The 23,488-nt window shown below is 44.1% G+C and overlaps 1 protein-coding gene across 3 annotated transcripts in view; it reads left to right on the top strand.

Annotated features, from left to right (window-relative positions):
- The first annotated feature begins 1,216 nt into the window (after nt 1-1,216).
- SLC35F4 (solute carrier family 35 member F4) overlaps nt 1,217-23,488 on the top strand; it is a 131,993-nt gene continuing 109,721 nt past the window's right edge. For 2 of the 3 annotated variants that reach the window (XM_075753287.1, XM_075753281.1), the window contains exon 1: nt 1,219-1,553. In XM_075753287.1, the coding sequence (XP_075609402.1) occupies nt 1,451-1,553 (103 nt within the window). In that variant the 5' untranslated portion in view covers nt 1,219-1,450. Of the gene's footprint in view, nt 1,554-23,488 lie in introns of all 3 variants that reach the window. The other variant, XM_075753285.1, reaches the window with a different exon arrangement.

Genomic DNA, 23,488 nt, shown 5'->3' with positions numbered 1-23,488 from the left:
GTATGAACACTAACCAGCTAATGACTCCCCATGCAAAGCCACAGCAACGGCTATTTTTAATACATCTATTATTTGTTTGCGCTCACTGCCATCAGCTGATTTAGCCAAGCACAGAAGGGAGAAGAATGAACGTCAACAGAGGAGGAAGCGAGGCATGTGAAATGGCTTGACCAGATCCCCAATACACCAGTTAATGGAAATGGCTGGTCAGAGGAGTGGGTGAAGAAAAGGTGACAGAGCCAGAAAACAATGAAAAGGCTGGGAAAAAAAGGGAATTGATTACTAGATAGAAATACATCTTGGAGGGAAAAAAGCCTGGTTATTCATGGTCTCAGTCTAGCGGACAGAAGCCAGCAAGGACTAGTAGCAGGAAAAGTCAAGTCATTCAAAGCCTGATTGTTACTAATGAGTTACAAAACCAAACAGTGAATTTTTCAGCTCTTTTTTTTTTTTTTTTTTCAAATGCAGACAAAGATTTAGAGGATATCCAATGGATAGATCTTAGAGCAAGTGTACAACCTGCCTGCATGGCAAAGGGCACGTACTCCTTCTCCTGGAGCATGGGGCAGCACAGCTGCCATGGCCGAGGCAGCGTGTCCCCGAGTGACAGGCAGCTAGCTGGGGCTCCTCTGGTGGGACATGGACAGCATGCAGCGGTGGAACTTTCCTCCCCCACCGAATCCTCTGAGGCCAAATGTGGTCTCTGTCCTTTCCCTGACATCTGTACGCAGCCCCTGGGAGGACAGATCTGAGGATCTGGACCTGCAGGTCTGTGGTTCACAGGTTCCATCGCAGGACATCTTCCCCACTGATGTCAAGCCCCCAGCGACTGGCATGTGGGGAAGTAAGTGCTGACCAAGCTGGAGAAACCCCGCTCAACTCCACAGACAACCATGTCCCTTGGGCAGTCCCCAGCTTGGGGAGGATTTGGGGGCTTGGCAGGAACAGGGTGACGCCAGGGTTTCTCTACACACCAAACCCTCTTGAGCCGGGGCCCGCTGCTCTGAGGAGAGACCCCTCATTTGCCGGGGGCACGGAGCCGACCCTCACAGCCTCTTCCCACCTCAGCTGCTGCCCAGAGGAACCAGCCCACCACCCCCACCTCCTCCTGCCCCAACCCCTGCCTTTAAACAACGACTGAATTATCGCTCCCCCCCTCCGCCTCCCCCGCACCGCCGCTTCTGGCCCGGGGCTGGGCGGGCGGCGCCGGGGCGGGGGGGAGAGAGAGAGAGAGAGAGAGAGAGGCAGGCCGGGCTGGGCGCGGGCCGCCGCCGCGCTGCGGAGCCCGTCCTGCACCAGGCGGCGGAGTCAGAGCGAGCGCCCCGGCGGCACCGCAAGCTACGGCGGCCGTGTCCGCACCGCCTTCCTCCTCCTCCTCCTCCTCCTGCCGGTTCGGCTCCGCTCGGCTCGGCGTCCCGCCCGGCCGCTCCGCGCGCGGCTCCCGCCCTCTATGGATGGGAAGGCAGCACCCAACGGCGTGGCCACCATCGAGGACAGGATCTTGCGGATCACGGGCTACTATGGATACTACCCGGGCTACTCCAGCCAGAAAAGTAAGGCGCCCTCCCGCCTTTCCCGGCCCTTGGGGGTGTGTGGGGGTGTGTGCGCGGGGGGGGGGGTGCAGGCAGAGCCCTGAGGGTGCCCGTGGTCCCCCCCAAAATGCCTTCCCGTTCCCTCGGGGGGTGCCTGTGGGGGGCCAAGGGTGGCTTCCCGCCCGCGGGGCTGCTGTCCCCTTAGGGGACGCGGCGGGCCGGGCGAGCCGCTGGCTCTGCGGCGGGAGGGGGGGGGGGGGTAGGGCCGGCGGCGGCCGGGTGACCGGTGGAGGAGCGTGGCTGAGAGGGGAGAGACGGCGTTTCGCCGCGTAACTTCGGCGTCCGCGGTTCCATCCTGCAGCCAGCGCTTTGCTGAGGACCTTTCACTGTCGTTTTTAGGTTTATTCTTTATTTCCACACAAACATTTCCACACACGCCTCCCCCCGCCCACCGCGGGGGGGGTTTTGCTCACCGGCAGCTCCGCGCAGCACCGGGAAAGTTTCGGTCGCGGTGGGTTCCCCCGGGCGGCCGCTTCAGCGTGAAGCTCCTGGATTAGTCATCTTCCTCACAAAACTAATTAGATTATTCTAGAAAAGTGGGGACTTACCGAGGGGTTTTCCTTCGTGCCATTTTAATACGAGACACTTGTGGTTTAGGGGCTTGGCGTTAGTTTGGGGTTTTTGGTTTGGTTTTGTTGTGGGTTGGGTTTTTTTTTTTTTTTTTTGCCTTAAAAGAAGCAACTAAAATTAAAGCAGTTGGTCCTTGCAGAAATTCACTATTTTTGCTTTTGAAGTTTTTAATTAGGAGCGGTGGGTTTCTAGCAGCTGGGAGAAGCTTGGTGGGTTTCTCTGGAATTGTGGCTGTCCCAGTGCTCTGTGGAGCTATTTAATGGGGAAAGTTAGGCTAGTAAAAGAAATGATTCATTTTTAACACCGAGGAAATGGATGCATTGGGGTTTTACTGTCTAATAGTTACTTTGCAGTTTGCAAAAGCTACGACATGCCACAGCTTAAAAGACAAAAAGGGAATGGAGGCAAAGTCGGGAGAAAAAAAAAAAAGGTAAAAAACCCCACCTTAGTGAGGTGAGCACTAAGGAGCAGACTTTCTTCTGTGTATTTAAACTCCCCTTGGAATCAAGGGAGGTGAACTGCTTTCCAGAACAGACAGTGCAGTCCTCTCCAGCTCTAATACACAAAAAGCACAATTAATAAACTGCTAATATCAAACAAACATGTCTGTGGGCTTTTTATGACAGAGGGAGGAAAGCCATGCCTTAAACCCATTAAAAAAAAATATTATTCGTGTAATGGTCAGCTGAAAAAACAGTCAGTCAAGCCCAGTGGTTTTATTCAGCAGTTATTTGTAGCAGGCTAACTGCATGGCAGGTGTCATGATCATTTGGTGAGGTCAGTTGGTTTGTCTGTAGGCAGAGGAGTTGGAAAGAAGCTCGGAGCAATCTGGAGGAAAGGATGCATGACAGTCCAGGGACTATTTAAGTCTGAGCCAGGTGGGCCTTGTGTCCCAAATTCTGCAGCAGCTCCAGAGGATCTCTACAGAGTGATTTACCAGAGAAGGATGAGGATACTGGCTTAATACTTTGTCGCAAGTTTGCTTCAGTGGCAGAATGCAATTTTTCAGTCTGCAGCAACACTCCCACTCTCTATCAAAATGCAGACCTGAATTCGGCATTGGCAATGCAGGTGGCTCTGCACACATGCATTGGGGAGGCCAGGAGAGGACTGTCCGGAGAAAGAAAAGCTTTCTTAGTCCAGGACCAGGTTCTGCAGATGCTACAAATTGCATCTGCTTAAAATTAGATAAAGCATGCTGGGAGAGGCCAGGGCTTTTAAAAGTGCTGACTCTTGGGATCTTAATACAGATCTCCTAGCCTTTTGTATCTTTGAAGACTGGGTGCTGAGGCAACACAGAAGTGATTTGTATCTCAGGTTTTGCCGTTTGAAGAAAATAAACAAAATTTGTGGTCATCATGCTTAAAGAGGAAAACTGGAAGTGTGTAACCCAGAGGTATCCCAATACTTAAATGCCCTTGGGTAAATGAAAACCATGTACCCCTTCTAAGCTATGAATGCTTTTTAAAGCAGCCTTGTAAGTTTTGGAACCATCATCATAATTTTTGGAGTGCTTGCAGTTGGTGAATGTCTACCTTATCCTTGTGGCTGTGCGTTTTGGGTTTATAAAGTGCTTTAATGTGTTAGGATTTTCCCAAAAATGTTCTGCCCCTACCTGGGGAAAAACAGGCATCTTTCAAGCATCTTGAACATATGCAGCCTCTTGGCACTGAGGCGAGACTCACTCTTGGACGTCCTGGCTTGGAGATCTTACTCCGTTCCTGCGTATAGGCTGAAGGATTGCCTTCAAGTGGTGTTGCTTCAAAGTGCTGTTGACAGTTCTCCTAGCTAATTGTTCAGCGCAGCTACAGCACTGTCAAAATGTAAACACTCACGGTGGGAAGTTTGTACAACTAATTATTAATGTACTTGATATTTCAGTTTGTTTTGGCAAGGGCATGATTTTGTCACTGCTATCCAATTACAGTTTTAGTGCAACTGAACAATGCCCATAGCTTTTGCTGGAGAGCATGCGATGTGCGCAAACTTTCAGGTATGTTGTGTCTCTGCCCTCCCCAGTGGCAGAGGAGCTGTTGTCCTGTCATATGCCCAAACATGTAGCATGTGCAATCATCTGCTTACGCTGTCACCTTGGTCCTGCCTGGGTCAGAAGAGTGCCTGAGGAAAAGAGCAGCTGAGGATGAGCTGTCTCCAGGATGGCTTTGTGCTGTTTCTTGAGTACCCCCCCCCAGGTCTGATCAGGGAGCTGGCCAGGCACCAGATGAGGATGTTATTTGGATGATGACAGCCTGCTGATGGTCACCACCTTCCTTGAGGCTTCTCTTAGTCCCCAGACTGCTGTGCCCTGCTAGGGACAGGGAGATTTCTTTTGATGAGAAAAGGTAAAAGCAGGGGGTGGCTGGCTGCTGTTCTACTCACTCTTGAGGGGTCCTGGCAAATGACCAAAAAAAAAAAAAAAGCCCAAAGCTCTGTGAATTCTGCTGGTAACTTATATCCCTCCCTTAGTGGATTGGCATGTGTTCCATGGCTTAACAGGAGGTCATGCCTAGGTTTCTGTGTGTGAAGGCTAAGGACTGGTCACAAATCGTCATGAAATCTAATGTCAGAGGACTGTAGTGTTCAAAAACTGTTATTATAAAGAACTGCAGTATTTTCTAGAGGCTTTTGCTTAATCTTCTATATTTGTGTGCACTAACCTACTTCAGACTTGGGAGTGTACATCTGATGATTCTTTTGTTAATTTTAAGTCAGGCACTCGTCACTTTCTTTAAGGATAAATAAGGTATTTTCCCTTTTTTTTTTTTAATTTCTCTGTAAGGTATCTGGTTAAGCAGAAGCATGTATTTTGGTCTGATATTTGCATCCGTGTATATTGCAAAAAAACCCCAACCCCATATCCTGCATAAGAAATCACAGAAATGGGAGCAAGATATGATGTTGGGTTTTTTCTTCCACCTGTTCCTTAGATGAAAAGGGCTCTTCCTGATCCCAGTCACTCTGTACCTTTGGAATCATGGATTGATCCCTCAATTCCTCCATTTAAATTATACAGAGTATGTGTGAGGCCTCTGGCTTCCGTGGGAAGGAAGAGGGACTGTGTCTCTCTTCCAGTGAATTTCTTCAAAGTTCTTCCATAACTTCCCAGGGGATGGTGCTGGTGTAGATCAGATGCTCCAGCCTTTGACCTGGGGCTGTTGATGGTGCCCCCATGTTTGTGACCCGTTGGCTTCATGTTTCAACGTGTGCTTTTTCATTTGGCCTGATCCAGCTTTTCCATCTACACAACAGCTCCTTGTTCCATCTCCTGATCTTTGTCATGACTTCTCATTCTTCTCTGACTCTTTGCTGGTAATACAATCATGTTTAGTATCTCCAGTCTTAAAAGTATGTACAGTTTTTGGTTTTTTTTTTTCTTTCTTTTTTCACTCTTTCCAACTGCCACCCCATCTGCCTTTCATCTCAGTACTGAAAGCTTTTTTACTTTCACACTACAAAGTTCCTCTCCTTCCAGTCTGTCCTAACACCTTTTCTGTGCCTTCCACTGAATTAAAACTGCTCCAGTCAAAGTTTCTCATCTCTAATCTTCATCAGCTTCACCAAGTCCACCTCCAAGTTAAGGAGTTCCTGCCTGTGTAATGTCTTTTTGATGGAGTTCTTTCCACCATCCACAAAGTCTTATGTCTTGTCCTGGCTCTCAGCATCGCAGATCTGCATTTCTGTAACGCTGTTTTCTCAGGCCCAGATGAGCACAGCATTAACTCTCCTGAGAATGCAGTGGCTGCGCTTGTTCTCCTAGCTCTTCACATGGGCCATCACCTTCTCCTTTTCATCATGCTTGGAGAACTTCTCTTAACACGCATTCAGGTCTGGAGGATTTGATTCCCGCCACAGCAGGTCATGAATGCCAATCTCCAGCAGACACTTGCTAGACTTTTAAACTGCTTCCTTTGTACATTCTCCCGTGCTGCTTTGAAATCCCCTTCTCCTCTCCTTCAGACCTGCCTTGAGACCCTGGAGCTGTGTAAGCCCCTAGAAGCGGAGGGTGGTGTCTCGTGCCTATGCAGCAGTGGGACTATTGGCTCTGTTACTGGGCACGCAGTACTGGGTGACCAGTACTGGGTGACCACCCCTCTGGTGCAGCTGCGTGGTCAGATGTGTCAGCCAAGGAGAGCCCTTAGAGCAGTGTGTGTCCTTAGCGGTGCTTGGCATCTGGGAAGAAATGCTGAACCTGTCTTTAACGTTAGCACAGTTGCTGAAAAGAATAAGCTTTGTGTTTTCTTACTTCCCTAGAACAACTCAAGTGAGGTTTTGTGGTTTAATTTGGCAAGTCAAGCCTCAAGTCAGCAATGAACTTAAGCATCTGCTTAAGTCTGAACTTGCACTAAGCCACTGGGCTTTGACAATGTGTTTAAAGTTAAGTCCATGCTTAATTGCTTTGCATAATAAGACTGGGATTACAGGCACGCTGAGCCAGCGTCAATGCTTGGCAATTCATCTCTCCAGCTCTCTGAACAGACTAAAAGGCTGTAGAGGGGAAATCTAACTCCGAAGCATTGGAGGGAATTTTCTTCTGGTTATTACAGCAGCTGTGCCAGCAGCACTGCTGCAGTACAAATCACATGGCAAACCCAGATCGTCTCTGTGCTTACTGAACACCGTGCCCTCCTGGTGCCTTGTCACTTCCAGCAAGAGGAACAAAGTCTCAGTCTGTTTACTGGAGGCACCCAGCTGCTTCTCCAGCCGTTCGCAGAGCCCTCAGTTTCTCCATGCAGAGCACATGCAATGGGAGAGACTGGGAAGGGAGCAGTCGAGGAAAGGTGCTTTGAAATTTTTGGAGGATGAAGCCGATTTCATCGAGCTGTGTTTGAGGGGGTCTGGGAGGGAGGCAGTGGTGTCTGAATCGGTGTCTGTGTGACCTGAAGTCTTCTCAGGGCTGTTTCAGCTTGTACCAGTTGTGGCAGCTGCCCTGTGCCACCTGATAGTGTTTGGGTTGCAAGGACTCCAGATGCAGGCCTGGCTGGAATGAGGTTTATTTCAAAGCCCTTCCTTTCCCTAGTGGAGAGGGATTTTCCTTAGTAGAGTTATTCCCAGCCCTTCTTTTAGGGAGAGTGTGCTGCAGTGGGGCTGGATTGCAAACTCTAGATTTAACAATCTCTTTTTTTCCCCTCCAGCTCTGGGGGCAGAAGTGGATGTCACGGTATAGGATGGACTCCTGTTGTAGTTGCTTATCCTTGCAGGCTTGTCAATCTGTTCAGGCAAAAAAAAAAAAAAAAAGTATGGCTGTGTATCAGCACCAGTAGCAATAACTCATGAAGTAATTTCTTTCGGCAAAACAGATTTCATAAATACTCTTTTGCCCACTAATTTTGGCAAGACCAGGTATGTATTCTTTAATGGAGTAGGGCCAGGCTTTGTGTGGATTTCTGTTTGTGCTGGAAGGGACAGTATGGCAGCCTTGCAGTTGTGGCCAGAGTGTGGGAACTCCCCTTTATCTGGGGTCTCAAAGCATTTCAGAGGATGAGGGGAGTCATTAGCTGGCAGGAGAGGGAACTGGTGCAGTCCATGGCCTTTTGTCAGGGACTGATTCAGTCTCTTTGGGCCAAATCCTTGGGGAGCTGAGCCATGAAACTGCAGTACCTAAGTATGCCATGGCATATGGGTACAGTTCTGAACAACTGAGGGCAGCAGGGATGAATTTAAATCAGGAAGGACACCATGGGGACCAGGGCAATGGGGTGCATACCCTTGCAAGAAGGGACTGACAGAGCTTGGCTTGTGTAGCCTAGCCAAGATGGGAACATGGCTGCTGCTTCAAATACATCTTGGGAAGGGAAGTGTAGGAAAGAAGAGTTATTTAAACTGAAACGGCACGTTGGCACACAGACAAATGGGTATGAACAGGCCATGAATAAATGAAGGCTGGAAATTAGCAGAAGGCTGAAATTAATGGCCAAAAAGTCTCTCCCAGTCTTATGTATCTAAATAAGAATTATCTCCCAAGCTTTAAAGATGCCTCATAAAGAAGTTTGCCAAGATTTTTGAGAAAAAACACCCCTACTTGGCAGGGGAAATTGAGACAGTAAGGCGGGGGGGAGGGATGTTAATTTGCCAAAGATTGCGCAGAACAAGCCATAATGTTTGATGGAGCGATCTCTTCCTCCACTGGTGACTGCGCAGCAGGTCTTGCACTGAACCTGGCCTGGTGCTAAGGTTGGTAGAGGTGCTTTCAGTAACTTGGTAGCTTTCTACATCTACTCTGCCTGCTTTTCAGTTCCTCTGCCTTGTGCTCGTTTGCTCCAGCCCTTCTTGCAGAAAGGTTTCCTCACTGCCCGGCCCTCCAGGCGATGGCTGGGCTGTGCCTCGTGCTCCCACGTGGGCTCCCACGTGGCACGGCTCTCCGGCAGCCCGCTGCTTCGCCTCACTTGCATTGATTCACCTGAGGTGGCTTTAAGCTCACTCAACTTGCTGTTATCATGGCAGAATGGAGCTGCCTGCTGCCTTCTTTTCTTCTTTTTCCTAAAACAGTTGGTGCTGCATATAGCTCATTAAGAAATGACCTGGGTGTGCCATGAGCTCCTGGCACTTTTCTGGAGATATTCCTCATTTTGACTGTCCTTCCAGCATTCTTCCCCATACATTGTCTTCCCCATCCTCTCAGGCAGGCAGCTGCATATCTGATCTTGGTTAAATGTGGTAAAATAATATTTCAAAGTGACAGATGGTTCTGAGCAAACTTTTATCCTTCCAAAGCTTGCATTCCCTTTTTTTTTTTATGGTTTTAAAAGTTTTCAATTATTTCTTCTGCACATTTGGAAATTGATGAGCTTTTGCTCAGCTACCTGCATGAGAATTCACCCATGAAAGTGAATTTGCGGCTTGCTGTTTGTTCAACAACTGGTGGTAGGAATTTTTTCACACAAACCTGCTGCTGGATGATCGCAATAATGAAAATGCCAGCAAAAAAAAAAAGAAGTCACTATCTCTTTGTGGCAAATGTGTGTGTGTAAAAGTCAAGTGCTTAACTGACCGGTTAAATTATTCACCACAAGTGGACCAACTCTACTTTGTGAGACTGAAAATCTTTTTTCTTGCAGTAAGGTGAAGTGGGACTCCCTGGTGGCCCTACAAATTTGGGCTGGCTCTCTGCGAATGGCACATTTCACTGCACAAAGATGGAATTTGTAATGTTATGCCCAGCTAATACCCAGGGTATGGCTTACACAGCAATGGCAGAGCTGTAAGTGAGAGCGTCCTAGCACTTTTGAGTGGCAGCAGTGCATTTATTCAAAGGCATGCAGTTTGTGTTCAAGATGCAGGCTGTCAATGTATCTGCCGCACAAAGACAACCTTTCTCTTATTACTTTAAAATCATATTGATTCTTCCTAGACTTCCCTTGCAAATACTCTTGATGAAATGGACTTGCCCTTTCCTGCATTCAGCAGGGCTGACCTGGATCAGGGGTAGCAGAGTGAGAAAGGTGTCTCTGCTGTCCTTCTGTAGACGCAAGGAAGGAGACGCTGATTTGCTCCTCTTCTGGTTTCCTTATGAGGGAGCAGGATTCAAGTCTAGAGTGGAAGATGTTTCCTCCTCCTGTTTCTGGCAATCTTAAAGCTGTTCCTTGTCTCAGAGATGTCCAGTCTATTTTGTCTGATGCAAGAACTCCCATGTCTGTTTTGAGTCTCATTTAAGTTTCCAATTACATTTTTGTCAGGGAGGAAGGGAGAGGTAAGCACCAGCGTGGCAGTTCATAGGTCAGTATGACTTCTCCAAAAGAGTTCCACCAAATTCACTACTAGACCAGTCATAGGCCTGGTAGTGATCTCTCTATCCAGAGTGAGAAAGAAGTTGTAGCTTTAGGCCAACCTGGCGACTCTTCCAGTTTTATTCCTTCCTGTTTTGGGCATTTTGCACTTCTGTTATGACTGGGAAGTGTCTGTTTATGGCACTGAAGCAGTATTGCTTGAGCAATTGCCTGCTGAAGCAATATACAGTACAGCTATCTCTCTTCCTGCAGAGACTTAGTCTTCTGGGGGACGTTTTTGATGAGTGCTAACACACACCTTTATTATTAATGGAGTAGTTGAAGATGCTGTGCACTTTGCTAAAAAATAGTTTCCTGTTGGGGACTGATTTTTCATATGATTCATTGGAACACAACTGTGCAGGTCCATTCCAGTTAATGGGCATCATATACCTGAATGACTAAGGACAATACTGGAACCACATGCTGCTCTGCCTGTGTAAGAGAAGTGTGAAACAGGGCTGGAACACGTGTTCTCTGTCGGAGTGCTCTGAGACAGGAAAGTGATTGCATTAGTTCACCTGATGTGATTTATATTCAGGCATAGTTGTTACAGTACAGTTGATAGTGCAGTCATTAAGACCCTCTTCTTTTATATGTCTAAAACATGGGACTTTTTAATCCTTTCTTAGACAAAGTTTGCCACGTGGAATTTGCAGCCTTGGAATTGTGTGGGTGCAGATTGGGGTTTTTCTCTGCAGTGCCAGAAATAACCTGTTGTGTGATACGTTACAGGGGCTAGAATTTGTAGCAGCTTGTGTGCAAGTGGGATGCTTCGCAGTGCTCCACCAGAGGAAATTCTTCAATGCTGACAGTATGGATGGTAGGAAGGTGAACTCTTTGTGGTGTTTCTGTACCATGGTTTGGACTTTAATCTGAGGAGGATTGGTTCTACATGTGAGAAAGCACTTACTCAATTCTCAGTACTCAGTGAGGCTGCTAACACAAAGAGCAGGTGGAAAATGATTGAACTTAATGTTTACTGGGAAGATGGAAAAGAAGATCACATCTGATGAAATTTCCTAATTTTCTATCAATTCTTGCTTCTTTCCAGGGTGGGATGGAATGGGACAACTGTCATCTGACCTAGTGTCTTCATGGAGGTGTGGGTCCAAGAACATGCCTTCTGAAGGCCATCTGCTCTCAGATGCAGACCTCACTGGCTGTTCAGAAGGTTGACCTAAAAGGCTGAGATTGTACTTTACCTGTAGATGTGCTGCGGCGAGCAGGTGAAAGCACCGAAGAGCTGCTTAGCTGGGTTTTCCCATACATCGTGTTTGTTTCCACACATTCAGTGCTGGAAAGGAGGTTAATTAGATCAAATTAGGGCAACTCTATTTCTAGGTAGGGTCTGTGCAGTGTCTTTGTGCACATCTGCTTTGAAGTGAATTCAGAGCAACTTTTTTGAGGATCCTTGTGAAGACAGGCATCCTCAGCTGTGGGCTTAGAGAAGTCAGCTAGAAGAAAAGCTGTCTGTATGTGGGCAGACTCCAGAGAACTTGCTTAAACGTAGGTATTCACACTGTGCACAGATGCAGCAGTGGCTCTTCTGAGAGCCACAGCTTCTAAGGCAGACCCCTGGAAATACCACTCTGATGAGCGTGTGCATGTGATTTAGCTGCAGTGCTCTCAATTTTTGTGTGTGTAAGTTTTAGAGGCACTTCTTGAAAACATACCCCTTAATTACTATTGGTGTAAAACATTTATACAGTGTAGTGAAGTTTCATAGCACTTTGTGGAGATAAGGTGTTCCTTGTCATTTACTGCTTTAAGGAGCCAAACAAAATGGGAGGTACGGCTCTCAGGTTTATCCTGTGTAGGGGAATGGAGGGTAGAAGAAATCCAGCACTATCACTGTGCACATTGTTAACAGATGTTGGGCTTGGCCTTCTATTTTAGCTAGGGTCTCAGATTGGAAACTACAAGTAATAGTAATGGACAGATCACTTGTCTGGGTTCAGATTTACTTTAATTCCAAAGTTGCTCCCAGATGTGGGATGTTCACAACTGAGGATGTTTTTGGTTTAGTTGTAGACAAAAGTTAAACTCCTTTAAGATTTTCTGATGAACACAGCTCTGGAGAACAGCATCAAGGTTCTGATGATTTCCTCTGCTTTATTATTTATTTTTTTTTTCCCCTGTGGTGAAGCAGTTCTAATGATGTGTTACCTGGCAAAAGATCACCTTAGAGCAGGAGAATTCTCTGGTGGCTTAATGACTGCTGGCCTTCACATTCTCCTTGTGGATGATAGATAGTCTGTGGCTGAGTAAAACAAGTCATCCCATTTTGTTCACATTCCCCAAGTTTTTCTGTTTCCTTGCTTGGGACTATGGACAGGTACTGTAGTTTAGAGCAGCCTGAATTACCAAATATCCTTTACGCACACAAAGAGAAGATTCATAGGTCTTCATTTGAGGGTTACGGTCATTATCTCTTGTCACATTCAGGTATTCAGAAGCAGATCTCTCTGGAAGCCAGCTGGAATAACACCGTGTGGTTTGAGCTGAGTATGTAGATACTGGGCCTTCTGCTGCATTTATGCTTTCCCTGTGTTTTTCAGTGGCTTAAGCTGTTCTCCTTGGTCCTGACTTTCCCTTTTCAACCTACCAGCCTCCCTTCTCTCCCTGTGTTTGTGGCATTGGACTGGGCTGTTTGAGTGGAAGATCTGAAAGAAAATATATTTGGTGCCTTTGATGTGCAGAGCCTTTTTTTATAGGCTGTGAACAAAATTTGTGTCTGTGTATTCCCAAACTGAAGAATACATGATTGCTGTTCCCAGCCTCCCTCTGAGAGCAGACTTTGACATCATTCATACTCTATAATTTATGGTATTTTTGTAGCAGTCTGTTAAGGTCTGGAAGAGAGTAAAAGGGATGGTTTAGAAAGGAAAGAATAGCCCTACCCTTGTGGTAGGTCTGTGAGTGAGAGGTTCCTGATCTTTGGAGTTGCTACTGGGTCTCTCTTTTGTCATGGAATAATTTTTTAAAGATGATGATGTTCTGCCTAATGTAAGCACTTGCTCCTTGTCAAACACATCCTCATATGCCCTGTTAGGACTTTGCACCTCATTCCTGGGTGTTTTAAAGGCAGATTACAGAACGTCTTGTAACTCGTCATCTGTGGATTTTTTTTAACCTGGTTTCTTAAGGAAACAAGGCTTATGTGAACATCATATCTCTGTCCCTACTCCTTCCCCTGTAACTTTTGAATCTATCAGCCAAATCCAAGCCAACTTATCAGGAGTCAGAGAGCATGAAAGATGTGGAACCCTGATGGACCTTATAAAAACAGGTGGTCAGCTAGAAAAAGGCAGTTTCTTGGTTCTCCCACAGTGGGAAAGCTGTAGAATTAGCTTGCTCCTGAAGATGAGGTGTACTGCATAAAATTTTTGGGGTCTTATCAAAGATGCATCTCGTTAACATCCAACTTCAGACAGTTGTCAACAGGAGATGTGCAGACAAAAGTATAATGCAGGTTCCTGGTGCACTTCCATCCTTCATTGATCTGTGCCTTGGGAAGTTCTTGGTGTATGTATATTTTAGTAGCTTTTGATGGATATTTCTTCCTTGAATTTGTCTAATTGCTGTTTAGACACCAGAGAATCTGGCCAGAAGAGACAATTCTGTAGGAAAGTGACTTTATCCATTTTGCTATTGTAGGATTGTTTGTCTCTGTTGCTGCTGGTTTTTTTGGCTATGGTTCTTCAGCTGATGAATGAGGGTAACTCCCACGAAATTTTGAAGTCAGGTCCTTCACACCCCCCAATACATGTGGAGACAGAGGAGGAGAAAGAAACCAAAGCATTGACCTGTTCGGTGTGAATAAGCATCCTGTGAAGCTAAAACATCTTTTATTTCATAATTCCTTCTAGCACGCAGAGAAGATACTAGCCTGGGAGGAGAGACGTTGGCTTCATGTTATTTGGCTACTTCTTCAGCCTGTGTGGGGATGCCAGGAGTCTCACAGGATTCATCTGCCTTTGTCTGGGACTTTAAGATGATGCAGTAAAAAACATAAAATGTTTCAATAGGACAGTTTCAATTTTTGGTCTGAAATTCAATTATTAAAAGATTAATTTCCAGAGCCACAGCTATTGGTAAAGGTCTGTAGAGCATCACAGATGATGGTTGTGAACCCTTTGCAGTTTTAAAAAATGGAGAGAATGTAGTTGTTTTATTAAGGCTACAGAAAATGTTATAAAATATTCATGAAAATCATCTGCTCTTATTTGAAATAATAAATCTAAGGTTAATTTTGTACTTGCGGAAAACTGGTGGCTGACTATTGGCCCTCTATTTCTTTGCTGGTGTAATGTGGAGATAATACTTAATATTTTATCTACTTTGCAAGGATGTTATTAGGCTCACAAATATGTCATGGTGCCCAGAGCAGGAAAAGTAAGCTTCCCCTTCGTTCTCCTGCAGGCTAGTGAGATAGAGATTTCTGCAGTCATTTCAGACGTCTTGGCTCCTTAAGAGCCCAGGGAAAGAAAACATTGCAGCTCAAGAGGACTCATATAAAGCATAAAAGTTTGTCCATTATAACAGCAAATTTAATACTCAGTGTAACTCTTAGCTTTAAAAAAAGCAATAAAGAAATGCCACCAGTTTTGTTTATTTTAAAGGCTAAGTTACTAGAAATTATTTTTGTCACCCGTGCCATCCATTGCATTGCCAGTATGACATTTCTGACCTGTGTTGAAAATTAGAATTTGACATTGTGATGACCGCACTGAACAAGGAAAAATGCCCCAGGGTTTTATAAATAGGATTTAAAGCAACCTTCCTATGGTTGCATTTTATTATTCTGCTGTATGTGTTTCTGTTGTTTTGGGTTCCCCCCCCCCCGAAGAAACAAACGCTAGTTTTTAATATTGCCATGTAGCAACAACATGAAGCCTTTTTAGTCACTGCTGCTGCACAAAGTATTGTAAAGTCTGACATCCCTTTGAAGAACTGTTCTTAGCCACTGCTGCTATTTTTATTTTTGAGTTGTTCTCTGCTAGAATTTTTTTTTTTATTTTGTCCTCACATGCCCTGAATTTTTGAAACATTTTCAGATCAGCTTACAACAAATCAATTGAGCTCTTTCCTCCTTCTGTTTTTCCTCCACTCTTACTTTTACTGGACTGTGCCTGTGAAAATCTAGTTGAAGGATAGGGTTTTTTTTCCCTTGAACTCAAAACATAGTCTTTAGAGAAATATCTACTGCAAGCACCGACCTACAAAATCTATTAGGCTCTCCCCACTGGTGTGAAACTCATTTATGTAATGCTGCCGGATTGGAGGACTCTGTTCTGGAGGTAAAATACAAAGTTCAATCTTGCTTTCCTAAGTGCAAAGAAGTGGCTGATGACAAGATAATGTTTGCAAACCTACAGAAGGTGGTTTATTAAGATCTTTCCTGTTTTTACCTTACAGGTTTGCCCAGATTCCTTGAGGGTAGAGAGCATTTGAGCAGGTTTAACATACAAGTGCTGGCTGCTGGGTTTTTGGCTGGCTCTTGACCTCTGGGATAGGAGAAACCAGGCTGAGAGCCCTAATAAGAGAGCTCTGAGAAGAGATGCTGAAAGTTACCAGTGAAACTAATTTAGTTATCCCATATCTGGGCTGTTTAAACATAAACTGCGTAACAAGGGCAGTCGAGGGCTACATGTGTGGAGTTGGGTCGAGTGCTTGCTTTGGTGATTCACTATGCTGCTGTGGTCCTTGCAGTGCCAGGAGAGGGCTGGACTGGAGCTACCTAGTGATACTGTCCTGATGGGAACTGGGAAGGGACCGTTGCAGCTGGGCAGCAAACCAGAGCTGGCTTTTTCTGCTTTAGCAGAGGCTGCAGAGAAGCCTAGATAGCTTGAGAAAAAGAGTAGTCCCACGGCATTTTTGAACCACTTCAGCTTGATTTATTTTCCTGTATGAAGATCAGATACTGGAGCAGATTTTGTGCTGGAGTCCTAAGCGTCCTGTGACTGATGGAGAGGTACAGGACTGGCAATTAATGACTTTGCTCTAATGACTCTAGAGCAATTGGCTTTAGCTTCTTGCTGTGCATGTTTAGTCTTCCGGTAGAGCTGAATTTTATCTAGTTGTGTTGAGAGCCATGTGGATGTTGGGCAACTCCCAGTTAGCCGTGGTGCCGTGGCAGCTCTGCACTTCGGTAGCCCTAATGAGCCCTGTTCAGTGTGGTGGGCTCTGAATGGGGCCACAACTTGCTGCTGTCTACCTGTAAAAGACTGTGGGGACATAACCTCTTGTATCCTACTCTGAGTAGTACTGAAATTATGGGTAAGGAGCACATGTGTCAGCATTTACCTGTTTCTTCACTGAATTTTTCAAACATATCCTTGTTATTAGCTGGAAGGAAAAAGTTGTAGGTTAACTGTGATCATATGAAACTTGTCAGTTGTAGTGTGGCAAAGAGGGGTGTCGAGAACAGTGGAAGTCATTTGCAGGGCATGTCCAAGACACAAATGCTTCTTCCCTCCATTTCCGAACAGAGTAATAATTAATGTAAGCACAGTCAAGATGATTAGTCTTATTACAAAGACAGAAATATAAACAGGTGCTTGGAAGCACATCACTAGATGACTTTATAGATTTTATAAATTATTTGGTGATCTTTTGATTTTGGTTGTTGCAGACATAATTAGCAACTTAGTCATACTCTATATATTCTTTATAAATGTGCCCTTAATGCGAAGTGTCATTCAGTATCAGAAGTTTAGCTCTTTGCCCTGAAAGATCTTCCAGTGATGGAGATGCAGAGGCATCTATGCCTGTTCCATCAGAGCATAAAAATGCAAGAAGCAGGGGAAATAAAATACTGTGTGTTTGGAGTGGATCAGATAAGAAGAACAACCAGCCCTTAAATTTGAACTTGCACTTGCCTGGCATTGACATGTGAGATGAGCAGAGAAGAAAGTTCTGTGTTTCCCCTCTGGAACCAGTTTTGGGGATTTTGGCCATGGTGACAGTTCAACTGAAACCATAGCAGTGCATGTAATATTCACTACATAAGGTTATGAAGTGGCTAATATTATATCCAACTGCTTTTCAATGCTTGGGCCCGAGTGAGCTGCTCAGGGTTAGATTAATTGGGAATGCATCCTTTGGTGCAAGTCTGGACCAAGGCTGACCTTTGCCTCTCTGGGTTAGTGAAAGGATGCCTTAATCCTTCTGCCACAGCACGTATTCTTACAGCTGTGCATGCTTCCATTTGATTTTGGGGGAAAAGGTTTCCAATTTCCTTGGTCTTCTGTGAAAGTCATTGTCTTTTTGGAGAGAGATGTGAAAGCTGTGAATCCCTTCAGCGTTATCCCCCAGGGAGCATTGGCATTTCTGAAGTGGGCTGGGTCCCAGACACATTAATAAAGCTCCACATCATGAACTATCAGAAGGAGCTAACAAAATATATTATGCCTGCTCTTTCTCTGACCTTCTGTAATTGACTCTGATTATTCTATTACAGCATAACATTTTAAAGTAATTGTGGAGATCGGATGCAAGTGTAAAACCACAAAGGTAGTCCTCAAACTTTACAAGATCATGGAGAGTCATCCAAATTGTGCGTCAGTCTGCTATCATCTTTCTCAAGTGGGATGTTACCCAGGCCAAATAATTATTTATTTTTCAAATGAAGTTACATGGTGAAGACTGGCAGAACCTGACAAGGTCTTTTATATTTTTGCCATTGATCCAGATTCCAGAGTCAGGAGAAGTTTTGTCCAATTACAATGTTTGGGATTTGGTCACTTTTAAAGAATTTTTTGGTGAGCTCCAAGGGTTGAGCAGTGGTCATCTAATCAGACGATTGTAGAACTGTCAGAGGTATGGAGAAAGAACTAGTGTCTTAATGACCAGGGTCACCTATATCATTATTAATGAATACATGTCTAATCTATTTTTAAGACATCGGAGGTAGAGATTTGCCCATCCTTCCAGGCAGTCTGTTACAGTACTCCATTTACTGTTACTTCCTCATGGCTAAACCTTTCTTGGTGTAGTTCGGACCCAATGCTTGTCCTAGTCACTTTGTGACTGATCTCTTCCTCTGCAGCAATATCCTATAGATCTCAGGATCTTTTTTGTTTTCCTTCATCTTTACTAAACAAACCAAATTCTTCCGCGCATTCTGTGTAGTCACACATTCTAGAAATTTGCCTATCTTCTCTTTCTTCTGGACTCTATCCAGTGAGCCTACACCTTTCTTAAAATTCGATTCCTCAGATTGGACACAGGTCTTCACTTGAGGTCTCACCAGCACAGCTTTGCAGATAAAAATTACTTCACGTCCTTAGTGTGCAATGCATTATCCATCTCACTTCTGTGTCTGAATTTTCGGCAACAGTATAACAAGTGATGCAGCTTCAGCTTGGAGTTTCTTCTAAAGTCCCGGTCCTCTTTTAGAAAACTGCAGCTGTTCCCTGAACTGTGTCAGTACAGCTGATTCTCCACGTAGGTGGGAGTAACCCTTCACTTTTGCAAATAATTCTTTTTTTTTCCAGGCAATTTCTCCAGGTTGTTAAACTCATTCCAGTTCTTCCTGCAACATACTTTCCTGTTTAATATAATTTTAGACAGAATGATTAAGCTCCCTATTATGTAAATAACGAATGTTAAAAGGACCCCCCCCCTTAGCATCCTTCTGTTTGACAGTGAGCCACTGATAGCAACTTCAGCACTTTTCCACCCAGTGAAATAGTTTCCCTGTCTTGTACTGGGCAGTATCAGGAACCATACTGGTGTCAAGATCTGTAATGTCTCCTGTCCTTCACTGTTCACAAACCTCAGAAATAAACTACATTAATCTGATGGGACTTAGTCTTGACAAACCTCTGATTATCATTCTCCTGTTTTTTTATTTTGTGGGGTTAGTTTTTTGGGTTTTTTTAAGTGTAGCCTTTTTGATTATTTGGTTGGGTATTTTTATGGGTATGGAGGACAGGCTGCCTATTAAGTCCAGCTGCTCATACTTCTTTTTTATTCAAGTTTGTGCTTTCCCACTCTTTCAGAATTTCTTTTGCTTACCTAAAATCGAAAAAGGTCCCTGTAGCTTTTTTAAACTAAGGTCCCAGAACTGAGACCAATGCTTTCTTTGTTCCTGGACGTACCAGACCTAAATTGTTGATACAAACTGCCTCCCTCTAGATACAGAAGTTCCAGGCAGACCTTGGTTTGGTGCCACCTCATTTCTCTTCAGAATTTACTGTTCCGCAGAACAGTGATTGCTGAGGCACCTTTAAGATACAGTATTTCAATACTCTATTAAGAACTCAAAATTTATAGTTAAGATGAATTTCTAATTTTCCCTTACATTTATGAGATGATCAAGGCCAGAGCTGGGCACATAATGAGGCAAAATTGTTGGCACAGTTATCAGTGACTTTGAAATGAACTTTGCAACTTATTTTGTGATCTTTCTCTCCAGTATTTTGCAAGTGAAGTCATCTCGGCATATTGTTCACAGATGGTGACATTGTTAGATGTGGTATATGACAAGCAAAGGTTCAGGTACTATTTGGAGTTAGATTTAAGTGCTTTGTAGACATCACCCTGACCTTTGCACAGGTTGAAACATCCGCCTACGTAACAAATTATAGCAGGCCAAATAAATAGTGAAGCAGAAACTGCTTAAGTACCAGAAAAAAAATGTGTTTAATGATCCCAATAAATACATTGTAAGAGTGTTTAGGAGATTGTGATTGTCGAATCCAGGCCATCTAGCCTACTGCCTTTTGACCTGTAGCCTTGGGAAGTCAAGAATATCCATTAAAATAGCAGGTGAGTCCAGCAGCCAAACGTCTCCCACTTCATCACTGCATGAAAAGGCTGTCGAGTTGGACCAAGAGTTGCACCTTTCTCCATGGGAGGGTTGAAGGGAAAAGGGGCTGCAATTCAAAACTAAATCTAGCCCATGTCTGAAAAATCTGAGTATCTGTAAGTAGGTTGTAAAGGACATCAGAACAGGGAGCAGTGACTGGGGTAATGGCAGATCTACCAGTGTGGATGTTGGTTCCCACCTTGGGTAGGAGAATCTCCTTTCTAGCCCTAGCTCACTAGAAGTGGTCTCTGGAAGGAAGTGTCTCCCTACAGCCACCCAAGGGAAAGGGCCCAACAAACTCAACTCTTCATCACTTTCCACATACTAAGCCCTGGCTGGATAGGTCATGACTGTATTGGTTTCTGAAAATTCCTGAAAATAATTTTTTGAGCTCATAAACATCAGTGTGTCTCCTAGTGTGACTCACTAATATTTTAAAGCTGTTTTTATTTTTCCCTAGTGCTTTGTATGTGAAGTGTTGTACTCCTGGTGACCTAACTTTGGTTTAAGCATCACAACCTTCATACAACTCAATGGGGGATGACGACTCATCTGTCTTAAAACCACTGGTCCTGTATCTTTGGAGACTGTAGCAGCGTGTGGTGTATTTTTGCTCAAACTGTCAGACTTTTTTTTTTTTTTTAAATAAAATAATTATAAAAGCTAGAAATCTCTTTTTAGAGCTAAGAGCTTGGTGTAGTTGTGGGGCTCCTGGAAAAGGCATCTGAGCAATACTTCTGAATAACTGGACTCTTAATGCAGCATGGCAGATCATAAAATCTCCCACGCTTCAACCAGAAGTCTGTTTAGCATGGGTTCATCATCTGGCAGAGCTGGTAGGAGATGCTGTAGAAAACGAATCAGGACATGAATAAAGTGACCCTTTTCTGCCATCCCCTCCCAGTGTCAGGGCATCAGTCACTTTCTGAACCAAAACTTCAAAATTTTTTGCTTTTGGCCTCTATGACAGCCTCTGGCAATGAGTGCCCCAGTCTTGTTTTGCATTGTGCGGAGAAGGCTGCCTGAAGTCAGCTGCCCTCTGACTGTCTTCTCCAGAACCATCTCATTTTTTCATTAGCTTGAGCCCTGAAACTCGAGTTTTGCATGTCAGTGACAAACCTTTTGTGACTTTCCCCTTGGTTGGAGCTGGTGGGCACAGAACATTTGTGGTGTCATGGGGAACGGGGAAGAAGCTAATGAAGTATCTTGCTCTCTGTTACACAACTAGAGAGAAGTACTGATGTGCTGGCAGAGCTCTTTGTGGGTTGATTATTCAGCTGTAATTAGGGTTCTAGAGCTGGAGTCCTGACTCAGGCAAAACTATTGAAATTAATGGGAATGTTGCCTTGAGTCAGGGCAGCAGAAGTCAGCCCTTGGTCTTTTTTTTTTTCCTTCCCATTTTTGCATTTTGTCTAGTTTGAATCTGCTTGCAAATAGATTGTACTTACTGGTGCATAGAGTGAGTTAGTTTTTATCTTGGCTTGTACTTATTTGCAGGTACTCATCTATCAGCACTATGCCTGTAAGTGTGTGGTGGGGTTTTTTTGCCTTCTTCAGTGATAATTTCTGCAGATCCTAACTTGCAAACGAGAAAGAATCAAACTGGGAGAGCAGATCACTTGGGATATGCTCAGGTTTTGTCTGCTGCTTTGTGGAATATGTTTGTTTTGAGGGTTTGGGTTTTTTTTATAGAAAAGCAAACAGCTGACTAATAATCTTAAATGTTATATACTGTTTCAAAGTGATGGCAGCACTATTAATTTAGTGATCACAGGAAGACAGGACTGTTGTGTGAAATTAGAGAAGATTGTATCTTTGTTATTTTCTTTTATCTGGAAAAGCAAGAAAGCCTACTCTATTAGTTTTTCTAGAGCAGCAATATGTTCTTATCTTAAACATGCCATGTAACATTAATAATTAATCACAAGGATTAAAAATAGAAATAAATATAGGGTAGTAATCTTGTGTCTAGATGAATCCTCTCTCCATTAAAAAAAATACAGCATTACACCAGTGTATACCTTGTGTGAGTGAGATCAAAATTAGATCACTGAATATTTAGGTGCTCTGTCTGTTCTTTGACAATTCTTGTGTCTCAATGCTTTTCAGAAGACTGCTGGAGTCTATTTATAGCACAGATTTTGAGCATCTGACACATAAGCTCCTATGGACAGTTGGGGTACTCTTTAAATGCAGAATGCACAGAGTTTGCTCAAGTTGAAAATGCTTTTTTAATGCTTCTTTGTTAAGCTGTCACCTTACTCTCCAAGATATGAAATATGGCCATTTGTGAGCTTGGGTTCAGTCTGAAGGAACTGCTTATGAATAACTCCTTCACAGCAGAGGAATTTATTTCAGGTTTACACTGATGTAACCAGGATCAGAGTGCTGCCCAGCCCTTGGATGCAGAAATAGAGAGAGATCGGTTTTACAGCTTTGTGGTAACTTGGAATTTAAATTGCCTTTGAACAAAAGTATAGTCTGCTACCTGTGTGGTCTGAGTTTTTGTTGTTGTTTTGCTTAAGAAGAGCATAATAAAATCAAATTGTTTGCTGGGAGGGTTGAGTGACTCAACTGTAACACAGGAGCTAGAATAGCTCAACTTACAGATGAACCTCCTGGGGAGGCTAGTGAGGGGAAATGGAAAGTATGCTGCACTCTTCCAGCTCTGTGGATGGCTATTAATGATTGTACTCCTGTCATTAATCTGCCATGCATTAAAGAAAACATGATAAATAAATAAAAGCTCTATAGTTTCTCCTCTATGGGATTTCCCTACTAGTCCATCCAGATCTAGTTCACCCAGATGTAACGCATCTGAATTTCCAACTGTGTCTGGGTGGAAAGCGTGTGGGCGAAGAGGTTTTGATAATCCCTGAAATGAACAAGTAGTGGAGCCTCCTAGATACGACTGATCCTCTGAGAGCTTTTTGAATTTTTATGAAGACAGCTGTACCTTGGAATCACTTCTCAAGGAATTCTCTTTTCTCTAGTACTTCAGCTCCAGAGGTCTCCTTCATGTGTGTGCTTTGTGGGTCTGCTGAGATGAAACATGAAAGTAGAAGTTTAAAATGCCTTTGGTGTAAACTCTGCTCAACCTTTACCACTTCTGGTGCTTACCTGCTCTAGGTATCCATGGTACCATCAAAGAAAAGCAATCCTACCAGGACTGGAAATTTTCTGGCTGAAACACAAGCTGAGAAGGACCTCCAAAGTTGCTGGGTTTCATCCAGCATTATCAAAAGCAACCGTGTTTATATAAACTTCCTTTGGAGGCAATCTGCTTGCTGTGAATCCTGAGCTTTGGTTGTGTGCTACCACCAGTGGCATCCTTAGATTTCAGTGACGTTTAAACCAGAGAGCTGCTTATCTGTTCGGACTCCCTTGACTGAGTTTGCCTGGCAGCTGGATCAGCTGGTTCTGTGTACGTGTTTTTAAAGCTATGTGACTGATAGGTGTTTTTAAGGCCAGAAGAGACAGTTAAGGTTGCCTAATCTGACCTCTTTTAATTTTGTATTATGTTCTATAGAAATATACATTATTATATAGCCTAACATTTAATATATAAACCAAGACATATATGTAATATAATTTTAAGGCATGTGTGTTAAAACCATAGTATAGCAATCAATTTTTCTTTAAGCTATGAGAAATCCTTGGAGACTCAGGATAGTCTTTAGCTGTGGCTGGACTCAGTCTGTGGATCTCAGCAAGGGAACATGAAGATTTATGCCTCAAGCTTGCTG

This window comes from Balearica regulorum, chromosome 5, assembly GCF_011004875.1.
Source record: "Balearica regulorum gibbericeps isolate bBalReg1 chromosome 5, bBalReg1.pri, whole genome shotgun sequence".
NCBI lineage: Eukaryota > Metazoa > Chordata > Aves > Gruiformes > Gruidae > Balearica > Balearica regulorum.
The sequence above is the reverse complement of the archived record's forward strand: the minus strand, read 5'-3'. Positions and strand labels throughout refer to the sequence as shown.